Below are 15,515 nucleotides of genomic sequence, written 5' to 3'. Positions count from 1 at the left end.
CCCTGTGACCATTTCTGAATTGGGTTATTTTTATTTCTATCTTGTTGTTGTTGTTGTTGTTGTTGCTAAGTTGTAGGAGTTCTCTGTATGTTCTGGGATATTAATCCCTTATCAGATCTATGATTTGCAAATATTTCCTCCCATTCTGTGAGTTATCTTTTTACTTTGCGGGTGGTATCTTTTGATGCACAAAATGTAAACATTTTTATAGAGTCCAATTTTTTTTTCTATTGTTACCTGTAGGTACAATATTATACAAAAATGACTCTATCGGTGAATGAATGGACAGGGAGGTGGATGGGTGGGTGTGTGAGTGGCAGATGCGTAGATGGTTCTGTAGTCGGATGGGGGATAGATGGAATGTTTGAGCAGAGGGATGGACAAATGGACAGTTGAGTGAGTGCATAGATGAATCGATCATCTTATGAATGTGTGGGTAGGCGGATGGATGGATGGGCAGATGCGAAATTCTGGCCACGTATCGAGGAGGTCTTGGGACATAACCTAGGCACAATTCAGATGACTACTGGCTTATTTTCTGAACCCAGCTTGACTCAGTTTAACTCCATGGACACACATTCTTTCTTTCCAGGTTCAGCCCTCTTTCATTCTCCCTCTGGGTCTCCAAGGACCTTAACCTGGAGCTCAGACCAGACTGAGCTCTAGGCTTATCAGCTGACTTCTCAGCGGTAAGAACCCCGGGGAAAGAGCCTGCATCCTCTAAGGACACGGTCCCTGCCCCTCCGGCTCTCCGTGAAGACTGTGGTCTGCTCCTAAGCTTTTCCCGGCCAAGCGGCCTCTCTGGAAGCCTCCCCCGCTGCTCTGCCAGACACCCAATGGTCCCACCAGCTTCTCTCCTCTTCCTCTCCATTACATCCCTCTCTGCCTCCATCCGGGTCACCCCCCACCCTCCCCGCTCCCACTCCACCTGCGCCCTTACCTGTCTGTGATGGTGGGGTCACAGGATAAATTAGAGGGAGGGCCATCCTGGTCAGCCTCCTGCCTCCTGTCCGAGACCCCTCTCTTGTGTTCCAGGTGCCCCAGGCAGCCATGGACGTGGGTCTCTCCAGCCTGCCAGTTGTATCTCAGGGTTGCAGCAAGACCCTGCGGGGAGCACACGGCAGGGGTCCGGCCATCCGGAGGCAGCGGGAGTTCATGCCGGAAGAGAAGAAGGACACAGTTTACTGGGAGAAGCGGAGGAAGAACAACGAAGCCGCCAAGAGGTCCCGGGAAAAGCGGCGTCTCAATGACGCGGCCCTCGAGGGCAGGCTAGCCGTGCTGCTGGAGGAAAACGCTCTGCTCAGGGCTGAGCTGTGGACACTGAGGCATCGCTTTGGCCTTCTGCCCTCCGTCGCTGGCTCCCGGGCCCTGCCCCTGCAGGCCATGCTATGGGAGGCCCCCTGGACTGGGGACCCCTGCTCTAGGGCCGAACCCCTCCCCTCCCTCTCTGGCTCCCGTGGCTGCTTTTTGAGGCCATGCGCCCTGGACACTGGGGTTCCGGGATGCGGGGGCTGTCTGGTGGCTCACAGGTGGACTGGTCTGGCCACCTCCCCCAGGTGCCCGCAGGACCCTGCGCCCCCTGCCCCCAAGAGAATGGACATGGCCTTGCAGGCTGCCCTCCCAGCTGCCTTATTCAGTTGTCACCTCCTGGATGGGCATGGGGGGACCAGACCGGAGCTCAGGCCCTTCTGGAGGCTGTGGTCACCCATGCCCACTGGTTACCAGGCTTCGGGGCCCTCAGATGTGTTGCTCACACCCTCTGCTGACCCGATGGAGCTGCCTCCCGGGGTGGCCTATCCTGTCCCAGGGAACGACTCTGAGGGTCAGCCCTCCCTGCCCCACAAACTGCGCATCAAGTCCCAAGCCTCGGGCACAGTGCCTCCAGGGTGGGCGGATGGCCGGGGCCCCCTCTGAGGGCTCCCCGGGGGCAGGGCTGGCCTGTGAGGGGATTTTGGGACTGAGCATGGGTTTGTGCGGGGGAAGATGAGTGGCTTGCCCCTGACTCAGCTCCCAGCACTGGGCGAGGCCACGGAGGGGGTCCACTTCTCAGTGTCCAGGTCTGGAGGAGGGGACAGGGTTTCAACTCGGATCATACGTGGTTCCCATCCTGCCTAAAGTATGTGCTTTGGGTAGTCCCTTTCCCTCCCTCCCTCCTTCCTTCCTTTCTTCCTTTCTTCCTTCCTTCCTCCCTCCTTCCTTTCTTCCTTCCTTCCTCCTTCCTTCCTTCCTTCCTTTCTTTTTCCTTCCTTCCTTCCTTCCTTCCTTCCTTCCTTCCTTCCTTCCTTCCTTCCCTTCCTCCCTCCCCCCTCCCTGACTTCCATCCACCATTCATTCATTCATTCATTCATTCTCTTACACATTAACTCTCACAATTTCCCCGCCCCCTCACCCGCCCACTCATGATCTTTGAACCCTCCCTCTGTGCTCAGCTTAGTGGCCGGTGTGAGGACACCCTCCCGGCTTTGGGATTCCGATTCCGGAGGTAGTGGTGGGGGTTTGGGGTTGGACATACTGAGGGCCATGCTCAAGAAGGAGGTAATGTCTCAGGATGTCTGAAGCCTTGTGTCTTGGGTTCTCCTTGGGGGCTTACTTACCAGCTAGTTTGGGAGCCAGATTTACCCAGTTCAGATGGCTTCCTCTTGTGTCTTGGGCCAGGGTCTTGAAGCACCGGAACACGTCAGCAATATTGGCGGGGGTGGGGGGGTGGGGTGGGAGTCCATTTCTTCTCTCTCCCTGGCTGCCCATGGCCGCTGAGCACGCACACTCCCAGCTGGACAGGAGAAGGGACCATTCTGCGGGGAAGGTCTCCCAGGGACCCTGGAGCCCCACAGCTCATGAAACCTTCCCGCCTCAGTTTCTCACTCAGTTGGATAAAAAGCCCCCAACTTCGACTGTGGGGACAACTGGGTGGGGGGGGGCCCTCCTCTGGGCGGATGCGGTCTCTGAGTCCTGCATGCCCTTGGCCAGCTAGCTCTGGGTCATTGGGCCTCAGGCACCCCACCCCTCTCCCCAGAAGCCTCAGGGGCTGGGCCCTTCTTGGCCACCCTGGGTTTGTCACGGTCACAAATGTGTGCCAGCCGAGAGCACTGCTCCTATACTGGGCAGTGTGGGGGACTCGCCCGTCACTGCCCAGCCCCTCTCTACCTGCTGCCTCCTTGGTTCTGCTTCCAGGCCAGGACTGGGCAGGGTCAGCCCACCCCTGCCCTGTGCTCCGCCTTCCAGTGGGAGCAGAGAACAAGGGCCCGGCGAGCCTCCCATCCTGCTGGGCACAGCTTGGCCAGCACTGCCCCTCCGAGGAATGTGCTGCTGGCTCAGCCACTGCCCTTGGGCACAGACAGGTGGGAGACACCCAACAATGCCTTTGGTCTTGGCTCAGAGACTCACATCTCCCAAGAGTGTCCTGGGGAGGCAGGAAGGAGGGCTGCCTGGAGGAAGCGGCACCAGCCTGTCTCTCCCCAGCCAGTGCCCACAGCTGGGACGGTGGAGCCTGAGCGTGCACAGGAGCCAACGTCCAACGCAAAGGGACCACACAAGCTGTGGCTAATCCTGCACAAAGGCCTTTAGTGAAACTCTGGTCCTGACTAACCAGAGGGATATTTTAAAAAGCTTAAGGGAGAGGGAAGAAGGAATGGGGGTGGCTGTGTGGCACCCCACTGCTGGGAGATGTAGGTGGCTTGGTGCTTCCTCCTGACAGGGCCACCTGGTTGGTGTCTGAGGTATCTGGGACCAGCTCGCCCAGGCCCTATGGACTCAGGGGAGCGGGGGCTGGCCACTCTTGGGTCACTCAGGCCCCCTTTAACCTTCCAGCCCCAGCTGGAAAAGCCCAGAGAAGAATCTTCCTAATGCAACTCATAGAATTGCCCTATCAGGAGGGACCCCTGGAGTCTCTTGATGGCTGCTCATCCAGTGTCTATTTGAATACCTCCAGGGATGGAGAACTCACTTCCTCTAAAGCTCATCCCTACTTCTCTAGAGTCAAACCTGCTTCTTGCACACCTTCGACCTCTGACCTTGCTCTTACCCCTGGGGGAGCTGCTCGGAAGCCCCTCCCGCCCTCCTGCTTCCCTCCCTCGGCTTGGAGGTAGCTGGCGCGGTAGAAGATAGCTTGAGAAGATTACATCTCACTTATCGTGTGCCTAGCACTTTATAGGCAGCACGTGTTCAACAAATGTTAACTTCCCTCCCTTCCTTTCTTTTTTAGAAAGCTCTCATGTTCCCAGCCCCAGAGTAGTGCTTTCCTCAGGGAAAATGTCCTCTTGGCCTTTAAAATTCCTTCCCTTTGTCCTGGTCTGCCCCTCCCTCCCCCGCCTCTTTTTTTTTTTTTTTTTTTTTGGCCAATGCTATTTATATATGATGACTCTTGGAACTGACTCTGAATCATTTCTTCATCAAATACATATTTTTTTCCAAGAAATATATTTTTGAGCTCCCACTATGTGTCCAGTAGGAACCAGAGGAGAGAAACGGTGCTCCAGACTGAAGAGTTTGCCAGGGGAACCTTGCACAAACATCTAGAACATTCACCCGAGTCATGTCGATCACGCTCCCGTGCTGGGCTCTGGGACCACAGGTGTGGCCTCTGCCCTCTGCGAGCCGATGGGCAGCTGGCAGACTTCCGTGGGGCTCCAGGGAGCTGTGGCTACAAGAACTTTAGTGCCACCTCCCCCCTGGGGTCTCCATGGGCCCCTCGGGTTATGTCTGTCATGCTCAAGGGTAACTTGGGGGCCAAAGTTTAGGGCTCTGTACAACTGTATGTTGTGTTTCCTCTTCTGCCCATCCTTGGAGGCTAGTGAGATCTACGAATGCTTGAGATTCCCTTCCTGCTTCAGGTATGTCTGACCCACGGCGAGTGTGTGCAATATCCACGGAATGAGTTTCTGCCCGCTTGGTTGGTGATTCCCGGGGGTGGGGGGGTGGGGTGGGGAGGGAAGAGATAAAAGGAGTTGAAGATGCTGATGAGGCCATGTTTCTCTATCTTGTCTATTAAGGATTCACAGACAACATCCTGGCTGAACTCTGTGTTGCCTGGATCCTGGATACTCAAATCGTGGTCCAGAGACCAGCAGCCCAGCATCACCTGGGAGCCCTCTGGAAATGCAGACTCTCAGGCACCTCCCAGAACTGCCGAATCAGAACCTGCATTTTCATGAGATTCCCCAGGAGACTCACGCACACATGAGAGTTTGAGAAACACTGGTTCAGAGCAGAGGTTGGCAGATTTTCTTTATGGGACTGGAGAGTAAATGCTTTTGGCTTTGTGAGTCAACAGCCACTGCACTGCTGTGTCTACTGTGCTCTTTGTAGCGGGAAAGCAGCCACAGAAAATATGTAAATGAGTGGGTGTAGCTGTGTTCTAATAAAACTTTATTTCCCCAAACAGATGTGGTCAGATCTGGCCTGTTGACTGTACTTTGCTGATGGCGTATCCCCAGGAGTAGAACCTAGGATCTTAGGGATGCTTGTCGTCAACCTTGATATTGCCAAACTGTTCTGCAGAGTGGCATTGCCCATTTGCAATCCCTTGCATATAAATGAGCTTTGTTTTCTGCCAACGCTTGGTTTTTGATGGGCTGTTTGATTTTTGCCTATGGGGGGGGGGACGTAAAATGGTTTAACCTGTGTTCCTCTGTTAAACATCTTTGCCGAAATTGGTTGGCCTCTTGGATTTCCTCTTCCATGAATTGCCTGTTCTGTCGGGATAGTTACCTTTTTCTTGTTGATTTCTCAGAGCTCTTTATATATTCCAGATATGTTTCTGTTGTCACATATGAACATCACAGACTTTTCATCTGGCTTACCTTTTCATCTTATTCCTGGTGTGTTTTATTTCAGCAAAAGTTGGAAAATGGGATGTAGGCAAATTTATCCATCTTTTTTTCTGGTTTGTACATTTTTGTCTTGTTTATGGATCCTTTCATGTCTCAAGGTCATAGAAATAGTCTCTTAAGTGTTCCTGTAAATGTTTCCAAGTTTTACATTTCACATGCATTTAGCCCAGCCTCTTTCTGTCTCTCTCATTCTGTTGCATGAAGTGCCATTATTCAAACTTCCTTGATCAGAAGAATCACCTAGAGGTGCTCGTTTAGGTTATAGACCTCTTGAATCAGACTTTCCAGGAGACAGGCTTTGGGATCTGTACCTTTTACTAGCATTGAGGTGATTCTTCTAATAGGGAAATGATGCTGCAGTGGTGAGCCAATGGGTTTGGGAGCTGGGCAGCACCCCATCCTGGCTGGGTGGTCTCATACATAGCAGGGGGCCTCCCTTGCTTACCAGTAAACAGGGATTCCAAAGGCTTCTTGTGAAATTAAGTGAGAGGCAGTCCGTATATGGCTTGGCACAGGGCTTTCCCCTGGGAACTGGATTGTTTATCCCCATGGAGACTCTAACTAATCCTATTTCTGCTTTTGTTTTGGTCACCAGGGGTTTCGGGGCTAAGCTTATGGCTCAACCAGAACAACCATTCATTCATTCATTCATTCATCTGAAAGATTAGTTTACTCACGTAGCAAATATTTATTGATCACCTACCATGTTCAAGGTGCGGGAAAGAGCAGTACACAGAATAGATGTGGTTTCTGCCTCCGTGGTGCTGGCAGCCTAGTTGGGGAGACAAATAAACACAAAAAGTAGGATCCATGCTGGTAAGTGTCATGGAGAAAAAAGAGGCGGGATGGGGGAGCTTGGGAGGGGTGGCAGGTGGATGTGTTAATTGAAACAGGGAGGTGGGGGTCCCTTTTCTCGCTGAGAAGGTGATATTTGAGCAGAGGCTTGATGGACCCGTGTATGTATTGGAGGAAGATCACTGCCCAGGCAAGAGAGAGCAGTCCATGATAAGGCCCTGGGGCAGGGCTGTGCCTTGTGAGAAACAGGGAGGAGGCCCGTGGGGGTGAGGCAAGAGTGAGCGAGGGGGAGAGAGGGAGGAGGTGAGGACAGGGAGGTGATGGGGAAGGTCATGCAGAAACTGTGGGTCGTGGCTTTTTCTGTAAGTGAGATGGGGGTGCCGGGGAGTTTCTGAGTGTTTCTGCTGTAACTGTCCCACCTCCCCCCACCCCTCCATCCTGTGGTGTGTGAAGCTGAGTGAAAATAAATAAACCCACCACATCGGTGCAGGGGAACTGGCTCAGTGTCTGAGAAAGGGGTGACTGACCACATTGTCAGTGTGGCTCATCTCCCCACAGGCAGTCACGTGCCGCCTACCCTCGGAACCAAGGTGTCCCTTCCATCCCTGTTTCTGAGTCTTTCTGAGATCTGAGGGGTGGGCAGGAGGGCTGCTCCATGGGTGTGTGTGTGCGGGGGGTTCATGCCACCTTCCACTAAAAACCACTTGAGACAAACATGTGGGGACGGGCTGTCAGGTGTGTATGGGGGTCACCGGAAAGCCCAACGTCCGCTGAGGTGGGGGAGGTCAGCGAGGAGGGGACCAGGGACAGCTGAGGTTGAGAGAGGTGTTCAGGTGAACCAGAAGAGCTGGGAATCATCTGGAGATAGGTGGCTCTGGCTGGCGACAGTGGGGAGGACGGCCCTGCAAGGCCAGGAGGTGTGAAGGAGGCAGAGGCTTACACCTGCCCCATAATGACCATGATCCCAGGGGTCTGTCGTCCAGGACAAAAGGGCTTGTTTTCTGGCCGCCTGGCTTGAGCCAGTCCCTTGAATTTTGTCTCACTTGCTCTTTGCGAAAGACTTTGTTATTATTATCCTCATTGACAGATGGGGAGACTGAGGCTTAGAGAGGTACGCTCCTTGCCTCGTGTCCTGCCCCGCCTCACTGTGCCCGCATCACGGCCAGCTTTCTCTCCCAAGATCTCTGCCTCAGATCTTGGTATTTGCCCTTCCCTCTGATGCAATGCTTTTCCCTGCATTGAGTAAGCGCGACTCTCTTTTTCCTTCTTCAGGTCTTGGCTCACACGCTACGGTCCCAGCAAAGGCTTTCCCTGAACACCCACTCTAACACACCTCTGATGATTCGCATTGACCCCTATACATAGTAGGTGCTCAATGCATATTTGTTGAGTGAGCAAACCTAGCGGAAAGGAACAGTTGATTCTCCTGGGGACAGCTTGGACTGCCGTGAAATCCTGTGTCACCAGGTGTGATGGTCTGTCCCTGCCTGGAGGACAAAGGCATGGCCTCTCTGTTGTGTTCAGTGCCGTGCCCTTGGTGTTTGGGATGCTTTGTGGGGCCTGTCACACAGTAGGTGGATGATAAGTACTCTCCAATTGAATCGAGGCTTGACAAGGAAGCAGGACAATGTTACATGGACGGTTCATCCATCCATTCATTCATTCACTCACTCATTCATTCATTTATTCATTCATTCGCAACTTTTTTTTTTTAATTTTTTTTTTCAACGTTTATTTATTTTTGGGACAGAGAGAGACAGAGCATGAACGGGGGAGGGGCAGAGCGAGAGGGAGACACAGAATGGGAAACAGGCTCCAGGCTCTGGGCCATCAGCCCAGAGCCTGACGCGGGGCTCAAACTCACGGACCGCGAGATCGTGACCTGGCTGAAGTCGGACGCTTAACCGACTGCGCCACCCAGGCGCCCCTCATTCGCAACTTTCCAGAGAGCATGAAGCGAATCCCTCCCTACCTGTTGGCCCCTGCCCTTTCAGGAAGGAGCTGGACAGACTCTGGGTGAACGGGTAGACGGACAGGTTATGTCAGATGCTGCTGAGGGCTGTGAGCTGACGAGGACGTGGGGGCAGTCAGGGATCGGGGGGCGGTGGTGGTGGTCGGGGAAGCTCCCCTCGGAGGACCTCTGGACTGAGTCCCGGCAAACATGCATGAAAAGAAAAACATGGGGCCCCCAACGGCCACGTGTTGTGTGATCTCCTTTATAGGAAATTTCCAGAATACGCAAATCCGTAGAGACAGTTGGTGGCTGAGGGGGCTGGGAGTGGGGAGTTGGAAGGGGCTGTGTACGTTTCCTCTGGGGATGGCGTTTCCTCTGGGGAGGATGACAGTGTTAGGTGACTGCCCAGCCCTCTAAAGGTGCCAGACGCTGCTGAATTGTTTGCCGTAGAATGGTAAACTTTTTAAAAATAATTTTTTTAAGATTTTGCTTTTCTTAAGTATTCCCTACACCCGACGCGGGGCTCGAGCTTACAGCCCCGAGATCAAGAGTTGCACGCGGCTCTGATGGAGCCAGCCAGGTGCCCCTAAAACGGTGAATTTTATGTTGTGAGAATATCACCTCAACTTAAAGCAATGCCAGTGACCTGCCATGCCCGAGGACAGAGGACACACGGGCCTCTGGGAAGCGGGAAGGAGAGAGAGACCAGGGACCTGTGTAGCAGATATAGGGGGGTGCAGGAGGAGACGCCCCCGACAGGCCCCCGATGGACCCCAGCCTGGACACCCGGCCCTCAGGGGGTGGGGGGAGGCAATCCCGCCCCCTGGCTTTGTGGGGTGCCTGGGTGGCCGGGCGACATGCCTGGGCCTGCCCGGGTGGGGGTCACACACATGCATGTGCACACTCACGCAGCCTAGCCTGAGTGTGCGTGCGTGTGTCACGAGCCACGCATGGACACGTGTCACACTGAGTGTAGCACGTGCATGCACACTTGTGCCAAAGCCCGGCTGTGCAGGGGTCTCCCCATATGCGGCCCCCACCCCCTGCCAGGGATTGGGGTGGGCTGAAGGCTCAAAGATGTGGGAGGATGAAGGGGAGCGGGGGCCCCCACCCCTAAGGCCACAGGTGTGGGCCCCCCATCGCCCACTCTCTCCCCGTTGCTGCGGGCCCTGGGGGCTCCCCCAGCCTCCCCTCCCCTCTTTCTACTGTAAATTCTGAGAAATCCTGTCCGTGGTTTGGCCTTGCCCCTCCCCCTCCCTCTATCAGGGCTCTCCTGGCCACTGTCTTCCTGTCTTGGGGCCTGGGTGGGGGCTGTGAAGGGATCAAAGGCTAGGAACTGCCCCCCCCCCCCCAGCCTGGGTGCCGAGACCCAGGGCTCTCCACTGCTTCTGAGGCCTCATGTCACCTCCCTGGGCCTCAGTTTCCCCTTCTGTGGACCGGAGATAATAAGCATTTCGTGCCTCAGAGGGAGGAGTGGAGGAGGCAATAGGGAGGGCCTGACACAGTCTAGCTGCTATTATTATGCACTTCCGGCCTCTGACTTTCCCTGCTCAGCCTCCACACCTTTGTCCCCTCTGTTCCCCAACCCAGAGTGCCCTCACTCCTGTCCCCCGATTCAAGCCCAGGTGTCATTCAAATCCCAGTTCTTCCGGGAACAGAGAGAGCAGTGGCCCCAGCGGGGGCTGGGAGGCAGGGAACCTGGGTCTGAATCCTGGCTCTGCCACGGACATGCCGGCCGGCCTCCGAAGGGTTGCCGTGGGGCCTGCTGCCTCAGTTTCCCCAGTCTGATGCTTTGTGGTTCTAAGCCTCCCTGATAAACCACCTTCTGGCACCCTCCACCCCCAGCTTACTCTACTTCTCCAGACGCTGGGCCGCCTTCCTTGGCTGTTCCAGCCACAAACTGCGATGCTCTTAGAATTTATGGTGCAGGAGGTTCTGGGACCTCCAGAGACCTGCCTCTAACTCATGCTGTGCCCACTCGTCTCCTAAAACACAGCTTGAATCTGCCTACTTCCCAACTCGGCCACCAGCTTGCATCGCCCCAGAGTTTTCTTGAATCCAGTTGGTTGCCCTGATGTGTCCTGTGCCTGCTCTCAGTCCTTCCATGGCTCCCTATTGCTCCTAGAAAAAAAAAAATCCAAAGCCTTCCCCACAGCCGTGAGTGAAACACGAATCTGGATTTGGTCAGGAGAGCTTTCATTCAAAAGGACAAAGGAGAGAAAGGGAGTGAGCACTCTGACCACGAGGTCTGCAAGCCTCTCAAGAGTTAGGCACACGGGGGCGCCTGGGTGGCGCAGTCGGTTAAGCGTCCGACTTCAGCTCAGGTCACGATCTCGCGGTCCGTGAGTTCGAGCCCCGCGTCGGGCTCTGGGCTGATGGCTCGGAGCCTGGAGCCTGTTTCCGATTCTGTGTCTCCCTCTCTCTCTGCCCCTCCCCCGTTCATGCTCTGTCTCTCTCTGTCCCCAAAATAAATAAAAAACGTTGAAAAAAAATTAAAAAAAAAAAATAAAGATCTCTTTGTGGGAAGATTAAAAAAAAAAAAAAGAGGCACAAAGTGGTCTTCTTTTATAGAGAGGACTGAATAAACACAGCAAGAGCCAGGTGTGGGGAGGTGGGATGTCCCCCTGGGGCTGGCCTGTTCTCTGGAGGGGGCTGTCTGTTGGCTCAGGTGAGGGGCATCTAAGTTCAGGGCCCCTGGGGAAGGCAAGGAGCTTAACCAAAGTTTGGTTAAGAAGCATTGTGCTCCAGGGACGCCTGGTGGCTCGGTCGGTTGAGTGACTCTTGGTGTCGGCTCAGGTTGTGATCTCGGAGTCGTGGGATTGAGCCCCATGTTGGGCTCTGCGCTGAGTGGTGCCTGCTTGAGATTCTCTCTCTCCCTCTCTCTCTGCCCCCTCACCCACCATGCTCCCTCTCTGTCTCAAAATAGATAAACAAACTTACACACACACACAAGGGTTGTGTTCTGATGGATCAGTTGGGACAAGCAGTTTGGCGGCCCGCTTTTGAGGCAAAGTAGGAATTTGGATGGTCTACATCTGGCCTTGTCCTAGATGAACAAGGAAATCTGCATTGGGATTCTCCAGAGAGACAGAATGATAGGGTGCCATACGGTGATGTGTGTATGTATCTGTCTGTGATTCTATCATTCTATTTCTCCATATATCTCTCCATGTATCTATAATCTATACAGTATCTATATGGTACATATGTCTGTATATCTACACAGATATATTTAGATCTATAGATATTTATAGATAGCTCTATATATTATATGTCTATAATGTCTGTGTGTTAAATATTAGATATTTATAAATCCCTATCTCTATATCTATTTATCTATATGCCAGGCTGCAGATGTCTATCTAGATAGACACATCTATAGCCAGATAAACATCTATACCTATATCCATCTATCTAGAGGTATACCTATAGCTTGGCATATATCTTTATTATAAGGAATTGGCTCATGGGATTATGGGGACTGTCAAGCTGTAAGATCTGTGGGGTGAGTCAGCAGGCTCGAGACCCAGAAAGAGCTGATGTCTCAGTTCAAGTCCAGAGGGGGTGCGGGGAAAGCCATTGAGTCAGTCTGAGGGTTATCAAGAAGGTAGAATTCTCTCTTATTCTGAGGAGGGTCGATTTTTTGGTTGAGGCCCTCAACTGATTGGATGAGGCCCACCCATGTTTGGGAGGGCAATCTGCTTTACTCAGTCTGCTGATTTAAATGATGATCTCATCCCCAAACACCCTCACCCTCGCAGATACACCTGGAATAATGTTTGACCAAATATCCAGTCAAGGTGACACATAAAACTAACCATCACAGGGGTCTGCCGGGAGTCTAAGTTAAGTCATATGGGAGGCTGTTCCTTGCACTAAGCAGTTTCCCAGAACACAAAGGGTGGGGGATTCCCTAACCTTCTCTGTTTTCTAAGATCGCAAAGCTCGGGTAAAGTTCAATATTGTCATAGCCTGGAAGGCCATCACCACCTGTCCTGTCCCCTCCCTGCTCTCACCTCCTCCTTTCTCTCCCTCACTGCCTCTGCTGTGTTTCTCAAACACTGCAGGCTGGTTCTTAGCCTTGTGGTTCCTTCTGCCTAGAATGCCCTTCCCTCATCTCCTCAGGTCCTCTGTGACCACCAGGCACATCGCCCTGTTGCATTTTCTCCAGGGCATTTTTTCACGATCCGAAATGCTTATTTATTTTTTGCATTTATTGTCTTTCTTCTACTGGGCAGAAAGTTTTGAAATCTCCAACAGGCAAGTGTCGGCTGAGAACCTATTACATGCCGGTTCCGGCTCCTTCTTGGAAGTCATCACGGATTGGGTCACACATGCAGACAGAATGTACAATCCTGAAGTGAGGTTGGACTGAGGCCTGGTGCTGGTGGGCCTGACCCACCTGGGTGGTCATTCAGGGCTTCCCAGAGGTGAGATCTGAAGTGGGGATAGGCATCAACTATGGAAAGAGGAGGAAAGAAAGTGTTCTGGGCGGTGGGGAGAGCTTGTGCAAAGGTCCTGAGGTGGGTGGGAAAGTGCTAAGGCATGCAGGAATAGAATATGTCGGGGAGGGCAATGAGGAGCTTGTGAGGGGTTAGCAGGGCTTTGGTCCGGCTGTCAGTAGGATGCTGAGAAAATCCTTCAGCCCCAGGGCTATGGGGAACCAACAAAGGGTATTGAGTAGGGGGGAAGCCTGGTTAGATTTGCTTCGTGCAGAAGAAATTTCCTGCGGTTTGAGGTAGGGGGGAAGGCTGGAAGGGGAAGGTGGGGATACTGGGAGCCCGTGGGAAGAAGAGGGTGGCAACCTGACCTATGTAGCAGGCATGGGCTGGAGAGAAGGGGGTGCAGAGCAAGGCCCAGGGGGTAAGATGAGCCCCCTGTGGGGTAGCTGCCGACCAGCTGGGCCAGCTCCACTTTTCCCACGCACTGCCCAGGGGCTTGGTCAGCCAGGCATCAGCTGGGCTTGGGGGAAATCAGTCAGCTCCTTATCTTGAGCCCCGTCAATCAGCCCAGCCCTCCTTCCCTACTCTTCTCCACATCCGGCGGCCCCCTCTGTCCATGCAGTGTCAGGAGGCCCAGGTGAGGCTGAAGGTAAGGGTGTGTGTGTGTGTGTGTGTGTTTGAAAGGCTCTGCTAAAGCCAGGATTCCCTGCCTCTTGGGGATTATGCTTTTCCTTCCCCTGTGCTGGGGTGAGTGTGGGCCCAGCTGCAGCTGCCCCACCGTGGGTGGGGGCAGCGGTGTGGGTGATTTCCTGGTTTCCGTGGGAAGCAGGCCCTGCGGCCACCAGTGGTCTCGAGGAGCCTGATCTTCCGGTCTCTCCTTCCTGGGCCAGCCTCACGCAAACAGGCAGTCTCAGCCCCCGCCCCGACACATCCCTAGTGTCTCTGTTCGGAGGCTGGGATGGGGGCAAGGTAGGTGAGGCTCTCCTCTGAGCAAAATTTAAGGGGTACCCCAAATCTCAGTAATCAAAATAAACAATGTTTCCTTTTTACATTGACATACGTTTGGGGGCACCTGGGTGGCTCAGCTGCTGGTCAAGCGTCAGACTCTTGATTTCAGCTCAGGTCATGATCCCACGAGATTCCTGAGTTCAAGACCCGCGTTGGGCTCTGTGCTGATACCACAGATCCTGCTTGGGATTCTCTCTCTCTCTCTCTCTCTGTCCTTCCCTTGCTCATGCTTGCGTGCTTTCTCTCAAAATAAATGAATAAGTAAGTAAAGAAAATAAATGGGCATATGCCTGATAGGTAGCATTGTGTGAATTTAAGGTGCCACATACATTTAGATGTTATACTGCCATATTGGGATGCAGCCGTAACCCCCACCTATTAGGTTCACATAATTGTCATTTCTTCTCGGTGGTTGGAGTAATTAAGCTCTAGTCTCTTAGCAAGTTTGCTGCTTATAATACACTATTGCTGTCCGTTCGCGATGCTGAGCGTTAGATCCTGAAGGCTCATAAGGCAAATCATACTTCAGTGCAGTGTTTGACATCGAGATCGCCTCCCAAACTGCAAAATTCACCCTTAGTCCATTCCCAGGGCTGTGCAACCATCACCACCATCTAGTTCCAGAACATGGCTATCACCCCAAAAGAAAACGTACCCCCGAGTCACTCCCCAGCCCCTGGCATCCGTGCAGTATTTAAAAAAAAAAACAAAATGAATGCAAAAATGAACAAAGCTGTCACATTTTATTTTTATTTATTTATTTAAACTTTGAGAAAATGTTTTATTTATTTTTTGAGAGAGCACAAGCAGGGGAGGGGCAGGGAGAGAGGGAGACAGAGGATCCAAAGCGGGCTCTGTGCTGATAGCAGTGAGCCCGATGTGGAGCTCAAACTCACGAACCGTGAGATCAGGACCTGAGCCGACGTCGGAAGCTCAGCCGACTGAGCCACCCAGGTGTCCCTAAGCTGTCACATTAAAAATTTTTTTTCAACGTTTATTTATTTTTGGGACAGAGAGAGACAGAGCATGAACGGGGGAGGGGCAGAGAGAGAGGGAGACACAGAATCGGAAACAGGCTCCAGGCTCCGAGGCATCAGCCCAGAGCCCAACGCAGGACTCAAACTCACTGACCGCGAGATCGTGACCTGGCTGAAGTTGGACGCCTAACCGACTGAGCCACCCAGGTGTCCCTAAGCTGTCACATTTTAAAACACAGACGAGCATTGATGCTGCCCTTTGTCCTTGTGTCCCTCGCCTGCCTCACCCTAATCCTACCCAGTCTGTGCTTTGCCTGGTGGGATGATCCCACCTCCTCCAAATACATCCACCCCTGGGCCCCCCAAAGAACAGAAGGTCTGGACCTGGGTCGAGACCCTGGCAGTGACTTGGGGGACCCTCTTTGTTCAAGCCCTTGAAGGACAGTCTCCAGGCCTTTGGCGGCCAGTTGACTGGCTGGCCGGAGGGCTTGGGGTCTATTTTGGGCACACT

The 15,515-nt window shown here is 53.3% G+C and overlaps 1 protein-coding gene across 1 annotated transcript; it reads left to right on the top strand.

Annotated features, from left to right (window-relative positions):
• The first annotated feature begins 1,050 nt into the window (after positions 1–1,050).
• Positions 1,051–1,914, top strand: NFILZ (NFIL3 like basic leucine zipper). The gene has a single exon (XM_043585794.1). It carries the CDS (start codon positions 1,051–1,053, stop codon positions 1,912–1,914), a length of 864 nt encoding a protein of 287 aa, XP_043441729.1.
• The last annotated feature ends 13,601 nt before the right edge of the window (positions 1,915–15,515 follow it).

Source organism: Prionailurus bengalensis, chromosome A2 (assembly GCF_016509475.1).
Source record: "Prionailurus bengalensis isolate Pbe53 chromosome A2, Fcat_Pben_1.1_paternal_pri, whole genome shotgun sequence".
In the NCBI taxonomy this organism is placed as follows: Eukaryota; Metazoa; Chordata; class Mammalia; order Carnivora; family Felidae; genus Prionailurus; species Prionailurus bengalensis.
Note: the sequence above shows the minus strand (reverse complement) of the source record. Positions and strands in the feature narration are given on the sequence as shown.